At 45.8% G+C, this 18,937-nt stretch overlaps 1 protein-coding gene across 5 annotated transcripts in view; it reads left to right on the forward strand.

The window, feature by feature from the left end:
- The first annotated feature begins 367 nt into the window (after window positions 1–367).
- SERTAD4 (SERTA domain containing 4) overlaps window positions 368–18,937 on the forward strand; it is an 80,948-nt gene continuing 62,378 nt past the window's right edge. The window contains exons 1-2 of one of the 5 annotated variants that reach the window (XM_086927828.1): window positions 368–606; window positions 18,130–18,318. In XM_086927828.1, the coding sequence (XP_086783954.1) occupies window positions 18,147–18,318 (172 nt within the window). In that variant the 5' untranslated portion in view covers window positions 368–606; window positions 18,130–18,146. Of the gene's footprint in view, window positions 607–1,294; window positions 1,487–17,596; window positions 17,817–18,129; window positions 18,319–18,937 lie in introns of those variants that run through there. The other 4 variants (XM_086927829.1, XM_086927832.1, XM_086927830.1 and 1 more) reach the window with 4 other exon arrangements.

Below are 18,937 nucleotides of genomic sequence, written 5' to 3' on the forward strand. Positions count from 1 at the left end.
TCATCTGATGTGGTGCAGTGCTCGCCCTGGCAGTCTGGGCATCGCCGCGAGCAAGGCATAAAAGAAACATGGAAGAAAATACTGCAATAAACCTTAATGGCCGTGACCACCACCCAGTCAGAGGAAAAAACATAGCCGTAAGATCCTGAGAGTGTCTTGAAAACGTCTGTGGTGAGGCTGAGCATCTCGCGGTTGAGAAGCACAGACTGGAGAGTAAGGGGGGGGGGGGGGGGGCTGATGGAGAGAGGAGGGGGCCAGGGGGGCCTCCCGCGGAAGGGAAGGCAGCAGTGTGTGCAGAGCTCTGAGAGAGGGAAAGAAAAGAAAGAAATGCGGTTGTCATATTCACTTTCTAACCCTGGGGGCATACTGAAATCTCTCCTATTAAATCCAGAGGGAAATGTAAAACAGGATTTACTGGTTTCACACGCTGGCTGCTCGGCTAAAACCCATCATTACCATAACCGTCGGGAGAAGCGGAGGAGCGGCAGCGCACTCCGTGCCCTGGATTCGCCCCATGCATGCCCCGCGGGGAGCCAGCCGACCCCCGACGACCGCCAGCCCGCAGAGACCCCGACCCTCACCCCGGCGCTGCTCTACACATCACCGGTAAGGGTGGGGGGCTGGAGGCGGCAGCGTGGGGACACCGAGGGGTGCGTGCATGCATGCGTGGCACACACCCGCCGCAGCTGTGGGAAATATGGACAGGTGGCAGGAGGCTGAAGTCCTGCCTTGCCCGGTGCCCTCGGGAGGGGTGGCTGGAGGGCCGGCGGGGCAGCCTCTCCTCAGGGGCATGGTGGTCTAAGGAGAGGAGGGGCGAAGATGATACTTCAAGTAGATCATCTCCCGCCCTCGGAGTAGACACCTTTCAACAAAACGGCTGCAGTGCTGGGACCCCAAGGGTAAAAGAAAACAAAACTGACCACAACAACTGGGGGGAGGGGGCGTCTGGATTCGATGTTACGCCCCTGCACTATCAGTTCAGACACATCGCATATCTGTCACACCTAGGTGGTGGGTCCGATGCTTCTCGTTTAATGTTTTTCTAAAATCTAAATCCAGACTAATGCATGTTCATGCCGGAGTGGACCGGCGGCTCCATGTCAGAGGGCGCCCGCCCGTTCACAGCGTTAGCAGTTCGAGAGCTGCGTGGACGTGTGTGAACTCGAGATTCATTTTGGGGGAGGCGGCACGTCCTCCACGCCCATCCATCCGTGCGCGGTGCCTGTCTGCTGGCCTGGCAGCCAGACTGCGCTTCGTCTGCAGCCGCTCGCGCTCCTCCAGTCTGCCCTCTCTTCGAAGCAGGCGGCTGCGCACGGAGCGCTGCACAGGCTGCCTGCCTCTGTCTGGCACCGCACTCCCTCCCTGCAGCAGTCAGACACTTGTTGCAAGCTGCCCGCGCGCCTCCTTTTATTGGGAGGTAGAAATCACCATATCAGCGCGACTGATGACTGAAAAGGAGATTCCGAATTATCAAGTATTATCGGAGGTATGAAGAATTCCTTGTATGTATGACACGCTTTTTTAGTTTTCGTCCAGGAGGGATGCTCTTGGGCACCTGGCTTCTGCAAAAAATGGGTCTGGTAAGTTTAGACGTATGCTGCCCGCGTGAGTCATGTCCGAGGAATACCACATTTAGAGCTGATTCCCCTTAGAAGGAAACTGGGAAATGAGGTATTTTAGCTTCTCCATTAACTAAAGACAGCTGACTGACAGGCGCGTGAGCTCCTCGTGATACAGTCTGGTTAGTAGACAGCGGCTTAAGGAAACTCAATGTCGGCCTACCCTACGTGAAGACATTGACAGGAGACATTCATGTATTAATGATGGACAGAAAGCGTCACAAACCTACCCTGCCTCAAACAATCCTCAGCTCGTGCACAAGGGCACAGTCTTATTCCAGGGTAGCCTCAGAGGTCTGTAGTGATTTCTGTGACTTTGAGAAATAGATCTTCCTTTTCAAACATCAGCTGTTGGTCCACAATCCACAAATATCACACATGTGGTTCTTGGACCTCGAGCTCTTCGGGAGAGTGAATTGTAGGTTATTCTCTAAGTGGGCCAGGACCTGGCTACTATCTGCAGTGGAAAAGAAAAAGAGGGCATTGAACTAGTGCCCTATGGCACCCTCCAATACAGCCCTTCGGTGGCTGAAGTAAAACATAAACTGTATCTTGCCCAACTCACACTACAGCATTGCAATATAGTGCTGCTACCTGAATTCACCTTTGTGACACTGGACACCAAATGTCACTTGGTGACACTGTGTGTGAACAGTGTGGATACTGTAGTTTACCACTGGCGTTGCAGGCCCTTAGGAACTATTTCAGTTCAATCCAATACCAAATTATTGTCACATTTTTATATTTGACCAGTCAAGCGTTTTGTTTATGGCCTATCATAACGGTGCTAGTTAAACTGATAAGTGAACCAGCAGAATTTTATTATGGCTTGTCTGGTAAAATCTATTTATGAATTTGCCAAGCATTGGGCACTATTTCACATATATTAGTTTGCGTCCTGATTTAAAAAGTCCATACAATTTGTTAATCCCAGTACTGGTGTTAGCCAAGTGTTTATGAACATCTATGGTTATGGTGGGAAACACAAATGGTAAAATATACACAGTTCAGCAGGAATAACATATCACCTGTGCTTGTCCCCCACTTTGAAGCCTTAAACCAAGTGTCTTCGCTGAAGACGCTTCAAGGCCCGTTGCCATGTTTATAAATACCCCTTCTACCCTATTCGAACAATACAACACTAGATTTTTGCTCCATTACACACCCGTTGCTAATTGTTGGGCACTGTTCCTGACTGACTGAAGGTCAGCTATTATTCCCAGCTTCAGTTCCTGATGTGATATAAGATATTATATACAGTTAAACCAGGGCTATCGGATGACTGTGGGTGAGTGAGCACAATTGCGTATCACACATTTGGTGGCTTACAGCTTCTAGGTCATTGCATGTCCAACTTCACTTAGAGAAAATACACGGTGATCCCTCAGAGGACTTTTGTGCATCGATAGTATCGACTTGTACGTCTTGCTATCTATCCTGCTCCCCACATCTTCTTTTTTTAAACCAAGCACTGAGAATGTCCTTATGACACTTGTGATAAAACCCATGAACGCAAGTCCTGTTTGAGACACTACCAGCATAAAGAAATGCAAATGTTTTTGCAAACCCTGTGGCCCAGGAGCTGTTCGGCAACCTTCCAGCTCTGCCCTAACCACATTAATCTGCTCTTGAGCTATCCCCAGCAGGCACGCCGGAGGAAGTGAAGCAGCTCTTTACTGCTCTGCAGGGCGAAGGAGGCGCCAGCAGTGCATTGTTACACATGCCAGGACTAGCTGGCTACTTGGCATTCTTCCTCAGTAGTGAACAATATCTGATTGTATTTCAGCATGCACAACCCGTGCCTAGTTTCACAGTGCTTCTTAAATGTCTGCCATACAGCAAGCATATGCGGAGTTATGACTGCCAGAATCTCATGCAGATAACACTCTATCAGCATGGCAGTGCAAGCAACCCTAAACCTTAAAGTGGGCATTATCACCTCTGATTCGTTATGACTCTTCTGCAAAACCTTTAGTGTCATTCATGTTCCACGCAATCCTCTTGTGAAGCACAGGGACACAGTTGAAAGATTTAGCACTCATATTAAAGCACAAAGAAGCTACTAGAGCTTTTAAACCGCATTTCTAATTTCTGCAACACATGTATTTAACCTGCCCACCAATTAAATAGATGACAGCCCAATACTTTAAATAATTTAATTTTTTTCCATATGAACTGTTTTCTGAACCGTAATTCTGTGTGTCTTGTCATTTCCTACACTAAAATAACGAGACAGTGACAATTATACAGTTAGGCTTGTCCAGATTTGAGCGCTCAAAACTTGGTGGACGTGGATTTTTTGCACATTGTATAAAAGCAACGACACCATCAATGGATGCGTCGCAAAGCTAAACTGAAGTCAGTGGTGGGAGTAGCAGCACTCTTGCATGCAGAGCTCAGGACCTTCTCTGATGCATTGGAGCACATGCAGGGTGGAGGGAAGTTGGAAGGTATTTTGGGTCGTATGGTAAACGTAGGCCTACAGCTTTAGGATGTCCTATCAGGGATTGCTTTGATAGAACGTGTCTCACTTCACTCGTTACCACTTCCTCCAGGTGAAGAAGCAATACACTTCCTACATTGGGTCAGGCTGTATGAATACCATTACAAACGTACACAAGCAGAGTATATATCTACAAGAAGAAAGCCCATGGATATTACATACTTAACAAAAGTCATAAACTCACAAGGATTAATAGTTGTGTACTGAGCACCTTTGAAATGTATTGATCATGGCCATTGAAGAGTTGGATGGGCCGGCCCCTGTAATCCATAGAATCATATATTTCATCTGTGATTTTCTGTCTCCTGGGTAGCCTATATCTTTACATTGTCACAGCTAGTGAAACCTATAGTTACATTAATTGAGGCACTTCCTAAACTCTGGACATGGGATCAGGGATTGCAGGAAGTAGAGATTAAACAAAAATATTAACTTTTAGAAGTAAACGTCTGTGCAAGAGCTGTTGATTTTTAACAACAGTACTAGCCATTTTTATGAAAAATATTTATTTTGTTAGACAGGAAGAAGTTATTCTTGAATGCATGCACACGTAATAGAACGGGGGGTGCTTTCCTTCTCTGTATGTGTGTCCACAGAAACAATTAGACTAACCTGACAAAGCAAGTTGATTATTTGTAAGTATGTGTCATTTGTATAGTGCGTAACGTTTGGGATATCCAGGTACGTGATACGTACAGACTTGAATTATGATATAATCTGTGTGACGTGTGCTGCTGCTACTTCGATACTAGATTCCTAAATTATAGTAAAGTTGCTTCTATAAGTGATTGTAGTTATTGGTGAGCTCCTGGTAGTAAATGCTTGTTGATGTGGGCAGTGGTAAATCGAGGAAGGGGTATCTGTCGTATTTTTCTTGAAATAGGCATTTTAGTTTTTTCTAAACTGTGGATGGATTCGACTCCAAGTAAAGATGGAAGGGAATTTCAGATACTGAGTTCAGCTACAGCAAATTTATACCCTCCCATCCTTGCTTTCTTGTTGTCTGTATTTCAATCTGGTCTTGGGTTGCAGATGTTAGGTTGCATGTGGGGGCATGCACCTATATTTCAGCCAGTGGCTGTGTAGTATCTTGTGGATCATTAACTCAATTTTGAATGTAATCCCTTTTTTTGGATTTTGAGCTCATGTGCATTCTCCATGGTGGGGTGAAACGGGAGAATATGGAGTTCCTGTGGAGGGTGTAGCTGCAGCATTTAGGCCTCTTTTGTGCACAGCTGTTTATGGAGGCTGCAATGGAGTACATTGTCACAACCAATTTTGCCATAAAACGGTTCTTTGTATGTCTGTGGTTCTCTCTTTGTCTTCGAGGAACCATGTATTTTCTTGAGGACCTTGAGATGATCGTGGCTGCTTTGGGTGACCTGCTGTATTTGTTTTTAAGGTAGGAGTCGAACATGAATCACAGAAGTTTGTGCTTGAGTTGGGGGGTGGGATTACCGAGAGAGCTGTCTAGAGACATAGGGGAGTTAGCTGGTGACAGGTTGGAAATGGAGGGATTGGAGTTTAGTGTACTAACCCTATTAGAAACCCAGTGATGTACAATGTGCATAGCGACTGGCTTGAAAGGTGAATGCAATTTGCAAAGTGATCTATGTACTAATAGTTTGCATCGCAAATTGCCCATTCACAGGGGATCGCAAATCAACGTGCCCAATGGCAATTAATTAAGGAGATCAAAATTTGCGACCATTGGGGAGGAAGGCTGCAAGGGGCAGCTAACCTACATTCTTGCATTTCATCCTCAAACATGAAACTAATTTGTAAAAGCAACCGAGGTCCATTAAAGGGCTGCTTTTGAAAGAAAAATGTGTTGCCTGTTGGGAACACATGAGGAGGATCAGGCAGTGGTCCTCTGGACCACTATCTTCTCGCTCGTGAGGCTACTGACATGATTCACAAAAGGGAAAGTGTGCCACATGGACAGTGTCCCATTTGCGAATCAATCACCACCACATCTTTGGGGGGTGGGGGATGTCGGTAAGTGATCAATGGTTTGCTGCTGCAATTGTGTTCTTAAACGATTGATGCATTCCATTAAAAATCCCAGATGAAAGGGGGACTCCCATTTCACACCTGCTCTATTTTCTATTCCTAACAGGTTGCAAAATACCTTTTACAACTTAAAAAGACTTTTCTGACTCACAAGAGGGCCTTTTGTACATTCTATAAAGGTGCTTTCCAGCTCAAATGTTCTGTCTTTGTGAATCAAAGGCTTTGTGACCACAAACAATCTTATTATAGGGTCCTTAGAATCTCGACATAGGTATTCGGTTTTGTCAGTTGTTAGACCTTGCATCTTTGGCCGGTTTTCCCCTGTCTTTTTGCTTTTGGCCTCTTGTTTTTGACTGTGTGCAGCATTTCGTTTTTGCTGGTTTTAGAGATCTGTGCACTTTACCACTGCTGATCGGGGCTAAAGTACAAGTGCTCCTTGTGTAAATTGTGATCATGATTGGTTAGCAATGATTGGCATATTTGATTTACTGGTAAGTCTCTAGTAAAGTGCACTGTGTGTGCCCAGGGCCTGTAAATAAAATGCTTCTAGTGGGCCTGCAGCACTGATTGTGCAACCTACATAAGTAGGCCTGTAAACATGTCAGGCTTAAACTGCAAAGTCGCCATGACAAGTGCACCCAATTGTCAGGCTGAAACCTACCCTTTTACTACATGTAAGGCACCATTAAGGTAGGCCCAAGGTATCCCCATGGGCAGGGTGCAGTGTATGTGAAAGGTAGTGCATGAACTGGTTTGTTTTGCATGTCCTGATAGTGAAATATTGCCAATTTCGTTTTTCACTATGGCAAGGACTGTCTCTACCATAGGATATCATTGAAGCTGCCATGTTATAACTTACAAGTGTAACATTTAATTGAGAAGAGGTAGAGATTTTGAGTTTTCGTTCCATGAGCTCAGAATTTAAAAACACATCTTCTAGTGAAGGTAGTTTTTAATTGTATGTTTGAAAATGCCACTTTTAGAAAGTGAAAGTCTCAAATTATGGAGGGATGCAGAATAAATCAAACATTTACCCCCAGTCAAGAGATCTGGGTTCAATCCATCGTTCTTTTGCTCACTATGCCACCCCAGTTTAGACCCAGCCAAATGCAAATCAGTCTTGAACCTGCTCCTCATGGGAACAGTCCAGCCCGAACTGCCAAGCCAGGTCCTCCCTGGACCACAAACAAGCATCCTGGGACTGGTTTAGGGATATCACCCTTCATCAGCCAGGCTAGCTTAAATACAGTGGCACAGTGAGCCAGAGACCCACGTCTGGGCATACCCGGCACACCTAGGGTGATGAAGCAAAAAAAACACAAATGATGGACAGAATGCAGAACAAATCAAACATACATCTCCAGTCAAGAGGTCTGGGTTCAATCCTTTGTTCTTTTGCTCACCATGCCACCCTAGTTTAGATCTAGCCATATGCGAATCAGTCTTGACCCTGCTCCTCATGGGAACAGTGCAGCCTGAACTTCCAAGCCAGGTCCTGCCTGGACCACAAACAATCATCCTGGGACTACTTCAGGGGTATCACCCCTCATCAGCCAGGCTAGCTTAAATATAGCCTCACAGTGAGACAGAAACCCACGTCTGGGCATTGCCGGCGCACTTAGGGCGAGAAAGCAAAATAAACACAACTGATGGACAGAATGCAGAACAAATCAAACATTCATTCCCAGTCAAGAGGTCTGAGTTCAATGCATTGTACTTTTGCTCACCATGCCAGCCCAGTTTAGACCCAGCCATATGTGAATCAGTCTTGACCCTGCTCCTCATGCGAACAGTCCACCCAAACTGCCATGCCAGGTCCTCCCTGGACCAAAAATAAGTATCCTGGGACCGGTTTCAGCGAATCACCCCTCATCAGCCAGGCTAGCTTGTTTCCATTGGCATTGTGAGCCTGGGAGCTATGGCTAGGCATACTCAGCGCACTTAGGGCGATATAGTTAAAGACACACAAATGACACACAAAAAGTGGGGATTTTCTTGCTTTACCATCCTGTGCCTCTGCTGCCTGTAAAGTCCACGTCTAGTTTTGACTGACAGTTGGGCTGTTTTTGCATTCACTCTAGACAGTCACACAAAGGGAGCTGGGGTGTGCCCTGCATATCCAATTGCCCATCACCAGGCTGATGGGCCTTTCTGAGCTAGAGTGGTGGGAGGAGTTGTCACTGACACCTGAATAGGGCTGTGCCTGGCCTCTCACCATGCTGTCTCCACCTGTACTTTGTCTGGAGCCAGAACAGGCCAAAACAGGCTCTGTGCAATACAAAGACTATTCTCTGAAGTATGCCTACTTCAAAGGCCAAATGGACCTATAACTCTGGACTTTAGAACACCTCTGGACTAAGAGGAGATTCTCTCAAGAAGAGCGAGAGAAGCTGTAGGAGGGGAACTGTCACTCTGCTCGTTACTGTGTTGTGCTGGCCTGCTTCTTTTGTTTTGGACAGTGAAAGGACTGGACTTTGCTTTCTTCTTCCTGCTTCCCAAGGTTCAACAATGGCTTGTGTGTGGTTGCCTCCTGTTGTAAGTCTTAGGTAAATCAAAGACTTCATCCACATCTTATTGCCAGCACTGGGACTCTTCTGATGTGAGTCCTGCATTGCAAAGTGGTGCCAAAACCAGTCCTGGGCCCTTGAACCTGAGTAGTTATGCTGTAACTTTAAGAAAAGCAACCCTGATGCCGTCATCGATGCACCCGCCTGCACCGAAGCTGTGGTCACCCCTCATGAAAAGCACAACACATTGACTGCAATGACATTGAAGCTCCGACCTCACTGACTACGCCACTTCATGCTGTAATCGACGCTGCTGCCTGCACCGTGGCCAAGAGCACCGCTTGTGAAGAGCACGACACAACGCCCGACGACATCGCAGCCCTGGTGTACTGGTGACAGCAACATCAACTCCATCTTTATCTTCAACGCCACTACCTGCACCGTGACTGAGGGCATTGCTCGAGAAGAGCACAACACATCACCCCGTTTCACATTGCAGCCCTGGTCTGCCAACGACATTGCTTCAGCACAGATGCCGCACTGCTGCCTGCGCCAAAGACGTGGTCACCGCTAATGAACAACACAACACATCGACCTAGACGACATCGCAGTCCTGGCCTGCCCAACGTCAGCGCTCCTGAAATCAACATTGCGGAGATTAACCTGCATCAGCTGTGACGCCAAGGCCTCAACAACTCCGGCCTGACCTTTGGAACTGACGCCTGTCGATGCTGGTGACACCACATCTTTGGATTTCATTGCAAGGTCCCCAAGGCCTTTTCATTTCAAAAGGTACTGTTTTGCGGATCTTGCCAACACTGCACCACTGAAATGTTGGCTTTGTGTTGCTCACAACACATGATAGCCCTGGTTGGCGCTATCAACTTCAAGGAACTGTATTTTTAGTTTCTTCTTGCAAAATTAATATCTTTACATTTGTATGTTGGATTTTTGTCGTTTTGGTCTTGTTTTAATCAGATAAAGACTGTTTTTTTAACTGGTGTGGTGTCTATTTGTAGTGTTTCCACTGTGTTACTGTGTGTGTTTTATACAAATGCTTTATACATTGGTTCAGAGATAGGCCTGACTGCTCGTGTCAAGCTACTAAGGCGATGAGCAGGTGCTATCTTAGCTGCGTAATCCTCTTATCCTTAATAGAAGGAAGGGTCCCTTCTTGGACAGGGTGCAAGCCACCCCCAACTAGAGACCCCATTTCTAACATCGGTGTTGAGTTCAAGATAGTTGGAATCTATTCTTTGTGTAATGATTGAGGGATGTCTGTTTTGCTAATTTGAAGAAAACTGTTGTCTAGAAGTGTTGAATCTGATCACAAGACTGGCAAGGACAGCACAAAGCAGGATTGTGTTGATGTGATGACCTCAGGAGTTAATGCTGAGTCCAAGGGCACCAAACATGTTGGTGGCTTGTTGGGTGTAGCTTGATCCTTCTATGATAAATGTTATGAGTTTTTTTAAGCAGGCGATCCAGTTTTAGTGTTTGTTGTCCGCTAGTGTTATATTTTTGACCTAGTCAATAGGATTTGATGGTCTTTCATGTTGAAGGAAGTTCATGCACAAACAGAGATTAGTAAGGCTGTTTGTCCTTTACATCCATAAGGGCCTTTCAGCTAGTCAATTTGGTGGCGACTGGTGTTTCTAGGATTAAATATCGATTTTTCAGTGGTGACACAAACTATGTCTTGTTTCAGTGATATAGAGCGAGTGCAGGTGTCCAGGGATGGCACTGTTACAGTAGATGCCAACTGCCATTTACACTAGGCATTTGGTACATAGGAATGAAGAGATGCTCAGGCAGCTGATGATGCATGGGATTTCTTCTGTGTTGTAATCACAGGAGGACAATGCATTGGTTGATATATTTGGTGAATTAATCAAAATGGTGGCATCTGCTTGTGTGGTTAATCATCATGCTTTGTTGATAGATTAGTTTGTTATATAGATCTAATATTCTGGAGTTTTGGTGCACTGATCTTCTCTTGGAGAAGGTGCAATTTAGGGAGAAGGTGAGGCGTCTAATTCTTTGATGATCTGGAATTGTTGTTTGGGTGAGGTGTTAACTGTTAGACAATTGTTGTTATGGGATTGTCTTTCGATCCTGTGGATTGCCATTTAATATTTTTAGCAAAGAATTAGTTGAATCAGTGTGATCAGTACATTTCTAGGACCAACGGAATTGTGGTTTCCCCATAGTTTTGCTGAACTTTTCAGTCTTGCTTGTATAATTGGAAAAACACTCGAGGGAACCTATTTAACTAAACAAAATGCCATCTACCTCCCCAGCAAAGTCCTGAGGTGAAGGAGAACTCATCTCGAATACTGACCTCTTTTAAGTGATAATCAGTAGGAGGGCTGGAGCATGTTGCTTTCGATTTGTTTCTTAGGTGGTCTGGATACAAAGTGCTGAGAATGCCACATTTGTGTCCAGGTTGGCATTTATCACGCATAATCTACTGGATCTTCATGATGGTGCTTGTAGGCATTGCAGGATTCATTTTGTAAACTGGGGCTGGAGAACTGACATCTCAATCTCATGTGAAAACTGATATGGGGCCACGTGGGCAGTGAGGCGTGACATTCAGGGTTGAGTGATTCTTGATCATTTCTGCAAGGTGAGTAGCTTTGTTACATTTCAACCAGCGAGACTGTCATCGCTGTGTTTTCTCTGAAACATCTGCATCTCTGTGTTGACTGTATTTCATATGCCTGACTTGCAGCGTAGCCACCGGTCATTGTCCTCGTTTGTGGCAGATGCCTTCAGAGTGCTAGTGGTTGATAACGCATGCAGTTAACCTAAGAGTGGTGGCAGAAGCGGAGTTGGAGGGTAGTTGGTCGGAAGCATTTATGAATTGTGGAGATTTCATTTAAGTTTACTTTTGTCTTCAATTGTGCAGTTTTGTGTAGTATCAACCATACACTCGGGTGTAGGTGCCAAGTGCAGAGTGCACTCAAGATACTCATCTATTCTTAAAACCATAAAGAGTAAACAGTCAGAAAGAAAGCCTTTTCCAGTAATTTTACTGTTTCAACACTGGCCAATTTACAATTAGATGCTTTTGCAGTGGTGCATAATGGATGGGAAAAATACAAAAGCTGTCCAGGGGATGTAAGTGAGAGATCAGGTAGCCATCAATGTATGTGGAAAGTATGCAGACGTGGGAAAATGGATGTTTGAGCTAAGCTAACACCACATGGGCTTATGTGGGGAGAGCTCAGGAGCATTCAAAGAGGCATGAGGGGAAATGCACATAAGTAGCTGGCAGCTAATCTGTCAGTGTAGGTTGGAAGGCACTAAGGGTACGGTGAGGGGTGGAGGAGCATCTTGAATGCTTATAGCATTTAAGCCATAAGCATGCACAAAAGTGATGGAGAAAATGACCAATGTCATTTCAGGGGCCTGAAGGGGAGAGTCAGCTAGAAAGCTTACAAGCCTAACGAGGGGCGTGTAACTTTAGAATCCTAGGAAGTCGAGCCAGTGTTAGGAATGTAATCATTCACCATGTGGCGAGGAGCGAGGACAGGTGCAGTCCTGAGGATGGGAATGATTGAGTAGACAGGTAAACCATCAACGTAAGTGGGGGTGAAGGTGGTTGTAGGGAGTGACAACCAGGTGGACTTTTGTAGTTAAGCTATTTGAATTCATGGCAAGATGGAGGAGGCTACAAGAAGAAGAAAAGGTCGGGACCAGCCGAGGAGTATCTGGGCAGGTGTTTGGCAATGAAGCCCTAATCATTGGAGGGGGGAAAGGTGCAAGGAACATATGACACAAAGAATGACAGCAGGGCAAGCAGGAACAAAAAGTATGCCACTGTTTATCCTCAAGGTCAACATTCCTTGTTATTTCGTGCTGGTAGTCCAAGGGTTCCGTTTATGCAGGATCCATCTGTCGCCAGCTGGGCTGACACTCCTGTAGTGGCTCTAAGTCACGTTAATGGAGCATGTCTTAAGTAACATTTTGAATGCATCTGCCAAACTGGGGACTCTTCATGGCTACATCTCCTTAGTTTGCGTAGCCTTCCATTAACGTAGGTTTTCTCCACACCCAAGGCAAAGCTTTGCCACTGATCTTGTTTTCGACTCAAACTTCCCTCCCACCTGCTTTTCCCAAATGTGTCCATCCCGGCATGCTTTTATAGCTTGGGGTATACAAAACAGTGATGGATGGAATGCTTGAATTAATCTCAGCCATTGGTTATCACTTGGGGCCGCATCTCACTCCATTTTTTTTTTAATACCATGCACCCTAAGTTTGGACCCTGCTATATGCAAATCAGTCTTTACCCTGCTCCAATAGGAACAGTCCAGCCTGAATTGTCAAGCCAGATCCTCCCTGAACCAGAACACAAGCAACCCAGGACCGGTTCGCCCTAGTTATGGGCTCATCACCCAGGTACAGCTTGGTTCCAGTGACAAAGTGGTGTGCACCAGGCCACGTCTGGGCATACCAGTTCCACTTAGGACAACACAAAAAAGTATTCAATACAGTTATGAGGAGAATACTTGAATTAATCTAAGCCACTGGTACTCACTTGGGCTGCATCCTAATCCCTCGTTATTTTGCACACTGGAGCAAGGTCAAGACTGATTTGCACATAGCTGGGTCCAAACTGAGGTGGCATGGTGTGCAAAATAAGGTTGGTCTGGGATGCAGCCCGAGTAATTACCAATGGCTAAGATCAATTCAGGCATTCCATCCATCACTTTTTTGTATACTTCAGTTTGTCACCCTAGGTGGGACTGGTATGTCCAGATGTGGGTACAGTGCACACTGAGTCCCTGCACCCAAGCTCTACCTGGCTGATGAGTCCAGAACTAGGGTGACACCAATCCTGGGTTGCTTGTGTTCTGGTTCAGGTAGTACCCGTTTTGGCATTTTCGGGCTGGACTGTTTCCATTAGAGTTGGGTCCAAACTGAGGTGGAATGGTGTGCAAAATACCGATGGACTGGGATGTGGACCCTAGTAATTAATAGTGACTGATATTAATTGAAGCATTCCATCTATCACTTTTTTTGTATACTTTAGTTTGTCACCCTAAGTGGGACAGATATGCCCATACGTAGGTCCTGTGCACACTGAGTCACTGGAACCAAGCTGTACCCAGCTGATGAGCTCATAACTAGAGTCAAAACCATCCTGGGTTGCTTGCAGAAGCGGCTCCTCTGCTATTGCGGAGGAGTGTTGCCCCTGACAGCTGCTAGAAAAATAGAAAAATAAAAGAATAATAAACCAGGTTTATGATCATTTTATTTTTCTCTCCTGGGCGAGTCTTGGGGGTGGGGGTGAGTCACGGAGGGGCAGTGGTGGACACCGTTATCAATGTGCTGTGGGTTTGGCTGGCCATCAGCACTCAGGCCAATCCTGATGCTGCTCTCATGTTCGTGAGAGCAGCATCAGGATTGGCTGGAGGGGATTCCGGGTTCCTGTGCTAGTGAGGAGCGGAAATGCAGCAGGTATGTTGTTTTTTATTAGTTTTTTGTTGTGGTCATTCGTCCTCCCCTTCCCCCCACCCCGCCACTCAGCCCTGACACCAGCCGCTACTGGTTGCATTTGTTCTGGTTTAGGGAGGACCTGGTTTGGCAGTTCGGGCTGGACTGTTCCAATTGGAGCAGGGTCAAGACTGATTTGGATGTAGCTGGGTCCAAACTGTAGGTGGCATAGTCTGTAAAATAATGATGTCTTGGGATGATGCCTGAGTAATTATCAGTGGCTGAGATTCTTTCAGGCATTTCATCCATCACTTGTGGGATGGGTATGTCCAAATGTAGGTTTAGTGCACACTGAGTCACTGGAACCAAGCTGTACCTGGCTGATGAGCCCATAACTATGGTGAAACTGGTTGCTTGTACTCCGGTTCAGGGAGAACCTGGCTTGGCATATCGAGCAGGACTGTTCTCATTAGAGCAGGGTTAAATTAAAGTGGCATGGTGTGCAAAATAACTATGGACAGCGATGTGGCCCTGAGTAAAATTACCAGTGGCTGAGATTAATTCAATCATTCCATCCATCACTTTTTTTGTATACTTCAGTTTGTTGCCCTAAGTGGAGCGAGTATGCCCAGATGTGGGTCCGGTGCACACTGTGACACTGGAAAAAAGCTGTATCAGGCTGATGAGCCCATAACTATGACAAAACCGACCCTGGGGTGCTTGTGTTCCTGTTCAGGGAGGACCTGCCTTGGCAGTTTGGGCTGGACTGTTCCCATTGGAGCAGGATCAATTCTGGTTTGGATATAGCTGGGTCCAAACTGAGGTGGCATGGTATGCAAAATAACAATGGACTGGGCATGAAGCCCCAAGTAATTACGAGTGGCTGAGATTAATTCAAGTATTCCATCCATCACTTTTTTGTATATTTCAGTTTGTTGCCCTAAATGGTATGGGTATGCCACAGACATGGGTGCTGTACACACTGAATCACTGGAACTAAGCTGTACCCGGCTGGTGAGCCAATAACTAGGGTAAAACTGGTCCAGGGTTGCTTGTGGTCCAGTTCAGGGAGGACCTGGCTTGTCAGTTTGGGCTGGACTGTTCCCATTAGAGCAGGGTCAAGACTCATTTGCATATAGTGGGGTCCAAACTGAGATGGCATGGCATGCAAAATAACACTGGGTTGGAGTACAGCCCCAAGTAATTACCAGTGGCTGAAATTAATCTAAACTTTTCATCCATCATTTGTTTTGTATTCTTCTCTATGTCCTGGAGCGTGTGTGTGTGAGAAAATATTTTGGAGAAGGATTTCTTTGCAGAAAATCATGACATAAAATTTTATTTTTAACCCTCTTAATAAAATAATTGGACCCAATCAGAAATAAAACTTTTCTTGTCATGGTTTTGTCAATAATGCAGGCATAAGACATAGATGAGAAAGTTGAAAATAGAATTATACTGTTAATCTCAACGAGCTTGTGCCAATAATTCAGAAGGCACACCAGGAAGAGACAAACATTTTGGGAAATTTCCCTTTGCTATTAACTGTCTAATATTATTCACACTGTTGGGATTTTTTTCTGCATTGCTCTGATCCTAAATCTAGCCTTGGTAAACTGGAGAAATGTGATCGTCAGGATCATCACAGTTCTGAACTTCTGTAGTTATAGTTATGTAGCCCCTCTTCCTGATAAATTGACATCAACTTGCATTTAGCCCAGTACAGAGTGTAGAGTTTGTTTCTTGTACTTTGAGTAGGTACAACATCATGTCTGGCATCAAGTAATCATATTAAGTTCAAGTGCCGTAAAAATAGATGTAGAATTTTGTTGCTGTTCGATTCAATGTCCCTGTATTTAAAGTGCCACAAAAATAGGAGTGAGTTTAAAATATATCTCTGCCTTTTCAATAGTTGTCTACCATTAGAGTCTAATGGTAATCCCGTTGTTAAAGTGCATGAAGTAATACTTGAAACTGTTCGGGCCTTCAGAGTTAGTGGCACTGCTTGATGTTCATACAGTGAAAAGTGTGGATGGAGTTGGATTCATAGTTAAAAACTGCTGTGCCCCCTATGTTGGCATCACTACTTTCTTGTTTTCTTTAGGCACCAATTCACGGTGTGAACATTTAATTCCCAGATGGATCTATGACCCTTGCCCTTGATATACCTGGAAAAAAAGTATAAGCGCTTATGCCTCAACCAGAAATCTTCAGTCCTTCAGTACACACACTTGCTAACTACATCAAGATTAAGGTGTCCAACCTATGGTGGCACAGCCTTTTCAACACTGAAATGTCTCACTTGTACTCACACGCGTCTCTGTCGCCAGGCCCCCTTGTGAAAGCCATTTCCATAGCACTTCTGTGTGTTTTTGTTGGTTCGTGCACTTGACTGTGTATAGGCAAACATCACTGCAAAACAATAAACAATAAAATACCACTGTAAAAGACATGAACCTGAACTGGTATATATTATACAAAATTGTACAGAAGAGTAAACCTAAACAAATAAAAACACATAAATACCAGCAAGACACAGACAAGCAACCATATGGCAATATACATTAGCATGCCTTATACTGCTAAATGTACATTGAAACCCTAGTGATGATTTTGATCTGAGGGTGGATTGTTGGACTTCCTGGTCTGACATTGATTCAGATCTTGCAGTTCGCAGGCCTGCACAGAAAGCTAAAATAGCGGCAGGCTACATAGAGGCTAGAGCGGATGGCTTTACCCCTTTTAGAAGCTCCTTGGATATTTACAAATGTGGAGACCACTGAGTCTCTAGAAGGTGTCTTTTGTGACTTTTTTTTAGACTAATACTGTGCTGCCTGCGTAAGTATTGATTGTGTTGTATGCAAGCGGGCAGCCATTTTATGATGAAGTAGTGCTTATACATTTTTGGGACATAGACACCAAGTAATATTAAGAGTTTTACACATTCAAATTACTATATGATTATAAACTTTATAAAGTGCACAAAGTTTGTGAAGGTAGGGCTCATGACATGCACTTGGCCATAATGTGTATTGATTGTCTTCTGGGAGCAAAGTGTAGTTCTTGGACGTTTGCCCAACCCTAAGATGCCCATTCAGTGTGCCTGCCTTTGGCAGTCTAAATCTGAAAGTTAAAGTGCTGAACACGTTTTTGAACACTTGAAGTCCTTGCTTCATTCCTTCGAGACAGAATTTCAAGCAACTTACAGAGAGCAGGAGAGGGTAGGAAAGGAGGAGGGAGAAACTGCTGTCTTGGATATGGTCATAGATTAAATCCAGGAGGACATGTACAGCTTGAGGGAGGAAAGGCATTCGAAAGGAAGAGAGAGGAGGGAAGAACAGAAACAGAGAGGGTGAGTGCCGCAGAGAGAGAGCAGACTGAAGGAGTGAGAGGGCCGGAAGGATACAGGGGGCAGGAAGAGCATGAGGGAACGCTAGACACGTGAATGCCCCTGAAGCGGCAGCTCCTGTTTAATATTCTGCTTGCTCTCCGTGTTGTGCTTGGCTCCTGCGGGACTGGAACTCAGAGCTCGAAACTGGAGCCAATTTTCTGTCTTGATCTCACAATGTTTTGACTGGAGGCAGATCCATTTTAGTCCGACTTGGGGCCAGTGGAAACAACTCACACAGCCTCAGACTTGCGGAGGAGCCCTTCGCCGAGGTGGTTGTTCCGTCGACGAGGAGATGTGACGGAATGGAAAGCAGGACAGCGGTAAATGTGAGCTTTTGGGTATGGCGGTCAGTTTGCCTCAAAACTGTCTCTTCGGCAAGAAAGCCTCTGGCTTTTCTGAAAATAGATTTCTCTACTTGGCAGAGGATATTTGTGTGCGTGCCAGTGTGTCCCTTGCTCTTGTGCAAGAATGAGCTGAAAATGTAAATGAAGCATCACCCTCAGCGGAGTTTGACAATACGAGTAAACAGCGAATCCCGGTGGTATTTGTACGGTTAATGTATGTTTGGCCAGAATTGATAACAGCATTGCAAGTCAGATGTGCAGACCTTCCTAAGAGACCTCTGACCCCCTCTTTCCCCTTTTTCCGCAGGTTCGAGGCTGTAAGACATGACTCTGGTTCTGTCCATGAATAGGTTCTGTGACCCCATCGCCTCTGAAGGAGCCGTTGACGTCCCTGAGTACCAGAGCCTGTGGGAGTCCGAGTGTTACGGCAGAACCGGCGCCCCCGACGCGCTGCACGCGCAGCACGCGGACAGCAGAACATGCCACCCGTGCGCAGGTACGTGCCCTCCGCGCGCCCCCCACGCCGCGCACGTACGTGCCTGCGTCAAGCGCAAACCACCGTCGCTGACTGTAGTAAATGCATTGACTTGCAGTATTGATGATTTCGTGGAGAGAGAGAGTGAAGTGTTGTTGTGCTAGCAGGCTGGGCGCGGACTCGGCCTCTGGAAGAGCATATCTGGAGTACGTCTCGCAGCACGCTTGGCGTAAGCAGCTGCCATTCTGCGCACACACGGATGGAACTATTTAACATGACAAAAGAGCGGCACGGTGCCGCCTCCGCGCGGAGGGGCTGCGCTCCTGCTCCGGCATGGATTGTAATTCTGCACAGTTACAACCGAGAGGAAGCTTTTAAGCTACCGCAGACTCAGTGCCAAAGCCAGGCCCTGCTTTAGCGAGGCATTGTGCTGCCATAATAGGTGAGCAGGAAGCATTGGCTGCGCTCCACAGGGGCGAAAGCGCGCTTACAACCGCCACTTGCCGAGATAAACAGGGGTAGGCTTTCAGGAGCTGATGGCTTCATTTGTTTCCTATAGTCCAAAGAACGCATACATGCAATAGATTTATTTGCTGTAAAAATAGTCTGGACCAATCAGTATGCGTAAAGATGAATTACG

Source organism: Lissotriton vulgaris, chromosome 6 (genome assembly GCF_964263255.1).
Source record: "Lissotriton vulgaris chromosome 6, aLisVul1.2, whole genome shotgun sequence".
NCBI lineage: Eukaryota > Metazoa > Chordata > Amphibia > Caudata > Salamandridae > Lissotriton > Lissotriton vulgaris.